The sequence below is a fragment of the Morone saxatilis genome, unplaced genomic scaffold (genome assembly GCF_004916995.1).
Source record: "Morone saxatilis isolate NCDOM2014 unplaced genomic scaffold, NCSU_SB_2.0 Contig19, whole genome shotgun sequence".
NCBI lineage: Eukaryota > Metazoa > Chordata > Actinopteri > Moronidae > Morone > Morone saxatilis.
In genome coordinates, this window is record NW_023339751.1 from 1,202,537 (window position 1) to 1,206,801 (window position 4,265).

The 4,265-nt window shown below is 43.6% G+C and overlaps 1 protein-coding gene across 1 annotated transcript in view; it reads left to right on the forward strand.

Moving 5' to 3' along the window:
* Nucleotides 1-4,265, forward strand: part of LOC118329788 (regulating synaptic membrane exocytosis protein 1-like) — a gene marked incomplete at its 5' end in the record, with an annotated part of 61,109 nt that overhangs the window by 20,466 nt on the left and 36,378 nt on the right. Inside the window, 1 exon segment of the mRNA XM_035664093.1 lies at nt 1,387-2,084. Coding sequence (XP_035519986.1) covers nt 1,387-2,084 — 698 coding nt within the window.

The following is a 4,265-nucleotide window of genomic DNA, read 5'->3' on the forward strand; positions in this document are numbered from 1 at the left end:
TTGGTGGAGTGCCCCTTTAATTTGCATTTTCTTAGCCACCAGAAAGAAAGCAGTCCTTCTAAAATATGTTAATATTTGTATTGTTGAGAATGTTCTCCTGCGTTCATCATTTGCTTCTTTTACACAGCCGTGCATTTTGTCTCTTAAGGAAGCAGTCTGAGTCGCTGTTTCCTACGCCGGTCTGAGTGTAGTGGAAGAATGCAGTCAGTTCCTAAGTACTGGTAGTGGAGTGTTTTCACTCGTGACTTTCTATTAGTGGACACTAATCTTAACAACGAAATGTTAACGGATACAAAATCACACCAGTGTTATTAAAGTATGAGTAAATAGTTACAAGGAAGTAGAAGCTAAAAGCAGTCAGATACATTTTGGTCCCTTATGTAACATTTACTCTGTTAACCTTCCAGCAAGAAAAAGCACTAACAATTAAAATAGTTGTTTGGACGTGCTAAAAATATTAGAGGATTAGTTATCAGTTGGTCATTCAGTTACTCACCAAAGACTCTTTTTTGCTGCTTTTAAATCATAATATATGAATATTTTGGACTGTATGTCAGACAAAACAAGGCATGTAGATGTATCACCTTCAGGTTTGGGAACTTGTGGTGGCCATTTTTTTAGCAGCTAGCATGCTTGGCTCTAGAGACATCAGTCACCAGACAACTATTGGATGGATTGCTATGAAATGTTGTACAGACATTCATGGTGCCCAGAGGATGAATTGTAGCAAAACATAACCTCTGGTGATCCTCTGATCCTCTTTTCCTCTAGCGCCACCATGAGGTTGTGATTTTGGATGAAATGTATAAACAGATATTTTATTTTTCTATAACTCTGGTTTATGAATCCATGCAAACCTTTTAGCACATGTTAGCATGCTAACAAGCCAATCTAAGATGATCATGGTAGACATTACTTGCTTAATATTAGCACTTTAACATTGTCATTGTTAGCATGCTGATGTTAGCATTTAGCTCAAAGCTCCACTGTACAGCCAGACAAAGCTGATGACATGGCTAATGGTAATAATCTAAATGAATTAATAGTGAAAATAATCCTCAGTTGCAGCCCTTTTTTAATGACAATGTAGGAGAGAACTTTTATTTAGCATTGTCTTTCCTTTTAAGATGGAGAAAGATTTCACTCATAAAGGTAGCTGCTATGTGTTTTTGGTCAGTGAAAGCTGACTAAACTACTTTTATTAGACTAAATTTGTAAAACTACTATAACTTGTGTAACATGGGAGTGTTGCAGGCTTTTTTAAAAAGTTTAATCTTTTGTGTCTTTGAGGTGAATCTCGAGGTGTATCCACTGATGTATGTGCCTGAAATAAAACAACTCTCACAGATTCTATCCTTTCTCTCTCCGTCCCATGTTGCTCCCCAGGAGAAATGGAAGAGGAGGTGGAGGAGCTGGTCGGGGAGAGCGTCGGGCAGGTCAGCCCAGACTGCAGACCCAGGTCTCCATGGACCGGGACCTGCGGGGGGAGTCCAGGGAACGCAGGGAAAGTCGCCGGCTGTCAAAGGGACGCTCTCTGGAGCATGATCCTGTGGGAGGAGGTGGCGGAGTAAGACGGACAGAAGAGGGGGGCTACCACCACATGGACCACAGCGGTGGCCCTCCTCGCCAAGCAGGGCCGGTCCCTCCTGGAGGAAGGGGCCACCCTGTGCCCGTGCAGGGTCGTGGCATGGGCATAGTAGGGGAGGTCGGGGATGGCGTGCGGCCTGGTCAGAGGACGGTGGGTGGGGTTGGCGGGCCGCATGAACACACCCTTACTCAGCAAGCCCCTCCCCCTGAACTCAGAGAGCCTTCTGGTTCAGGCCCTGGTTTGGCCCCCGGTCAGGGGCCCGTAGTGAGACGGACTAAACGGGAGAAGGCTGAGAGCATGCTGCGCAATGATTCACTAAGCTCCGACCAATCGGAATCCCTACGTCCGCCGCCGCCGAGGCCCTACAAGTCGAAGCGAGGGCTGGGGGCCGGGGGGAAGAGGCAGACCAGCGTCAGCAGTTCAGAGGAGGAGGGAGGGACCACGCCTGAGTACAGCAGCTGTGAGGATGCTGAAATCGAAAGTGTCAGCGAGAGAGGTGAGAGACGACATCAGTCATCACGTTGTGTTCCTGAAAAAACTGTGTGTGATTTCAGCCAGCGAGGCTATGAAAAGTATTGACATCTGTCTTTCCGTTCATTTGTTTATCCATCCATCACATCAGATATCTGAGGCAATCTGAATTTGAGAAAATTTGTGTTATGGCAGTTTCTTCCACTGCTTATGCCAACGAGGTACTTTTAACTCCAGCTCAACACATACATCTCAATAGGCACTCATGTCCCTCAGATCACGTTAAACTGACGTGGCACTGATGCACGTTTCTTGTCCTTGCTCTAAGAATTTGCTATATCATACTCCTTTCTTTTGAGGGGTCTGTAAAATGTTTGTAGTGTCCTTCTTTATGGTGTAATTCAGCCTGAGTTAATGTCAGCAGCCAGCGCTCAGGGTGCGCAGGCGGTGTACATAATACACTATCCAGGGTCCTTCTGGTGATACCTCTTGTACAGAAATTAATAAGCGAACAAAACAAAAACAAGCAGCCAGATTCAGTGGCTTTTCCTGAGTGCTCATGCATAATGCTATCCTGTTTCCCTCCCGCAGTACTTCCATTAGTGTCATTCTCATAGAAATGAGCTCTGTCCCAGTTTTATACTAATTGTATACAGTATGTTATATTTGTTCACTAAGTGTAATTGTATACTGCAGTTAAAAAGATCAATAAGTTACCATTAGTACTGACAGGAAATAATAAAATTGTTGCACCAACAGACATCAATCACACTGTGACTTTTGAATGTCAGTTCATCTTGTTAGTAGTTTGTTAGTGTAGATGTTTGTGACCACCTGCAGTTTATTTTATTTCTTTGAGCAGTGCATTGTGGGACAGAAGTGTACATAAACAGAATACTGCGCAGTGTTTTGTCTTCATTCTGACTTTTTAAGCATATTTAATAGTGTCTCTTTTCTAGTGTGAATACACAACAGACTTCCAAACCTGCTTATAATTACAATGTAGTATCAATGAGTTCCCACATGTCCTGAAAAAACCTAGAAAACCTGGAACGTAGATTGATTAAAATGACCAAATATCCTTGAAATAATAATTGTATTTTAGCCTGGACTGTGGCCAAATTAATGTTACTGTTAGAGGAAAACTGAAGTCCACAGACCTTTTTCACAGCAGCCATTTTTATATGAAATGGTCAGGTGAACACAGGTGTTACCAATGATACCAATTAAGGTTACATTCCTTCAGGTCAAACATGTTTAATTGTCAAGAAAAACTCCTGGAAAATGATTTCTTGTAAAGAGTTTAACACCGAGTATGAAACTGGGACGCAGCTATAGGTTAATATAATGGAAATTGCCGTTTGTATTGATTTTATATCAGAATCAGACACAAAGGAGGAAGTAAAAACCAACGACATGGAAGCATTCTGAATTTGTCGGTTATACATGTCTTTGATTGGCCAGAAGCGTGCTTCCTGTTGATTTATGTTTTATTTTATTACGATCCTCAAGGCACAAAGGCACCCAGCGCCTCCTACGACTACACTGCGCGAAGCCTGATGAGGTCATTAGGACGAGGGATGTAACAAAAGAACAAAACGCTAACATCTTTTACAGTTCTCGAGCCTTTACAAACCTCTTCAACCTGGACTATGTGCAGTAATAGTATTCATTTAAAGAGATTCCACACACTGTATGAGGCGTTTAAACAATCCCACTAACCCATGATACAGTCGCACACTGTATCATGGGAGGTGAATGTAAGACTGTATGAATCTGGAGACGCCTCCCGACCTTAACTCTCTGGGTTCAGTGATCACAACAGGTAAGACTGCTCTGATATAACCTACTGAGTCTGTTATTATCTCAAGTATCTATATCTGACATCTGGTTGTGTTTGCACAGACAATGCACCTCCTGCCACATTTTCCACTTTTGCGTACGGTGCATGCAGCGGGCCGTAGCAGTGGTCTGATATTGAGCGTGTGTGTAAGCCCTGTGTGTGTGAGCCCTGTGTGTGTGAGCCCATGTGTGTGTGAGCCCTGTGTGTGTGAGCCCATGTGTGTGTGAGCCCATGTTTGTGTGAGCCCATATGTGTGTGAGCTCTGTGTGTGTGAGCCCTGTGTGTGTGAGCCCATGTGTGTGTGAGCTCTGTGTGTGTGAGCCCATGTGTGTGTGAGCTCTGTGTGTGTGAGCCCTGTGTGTG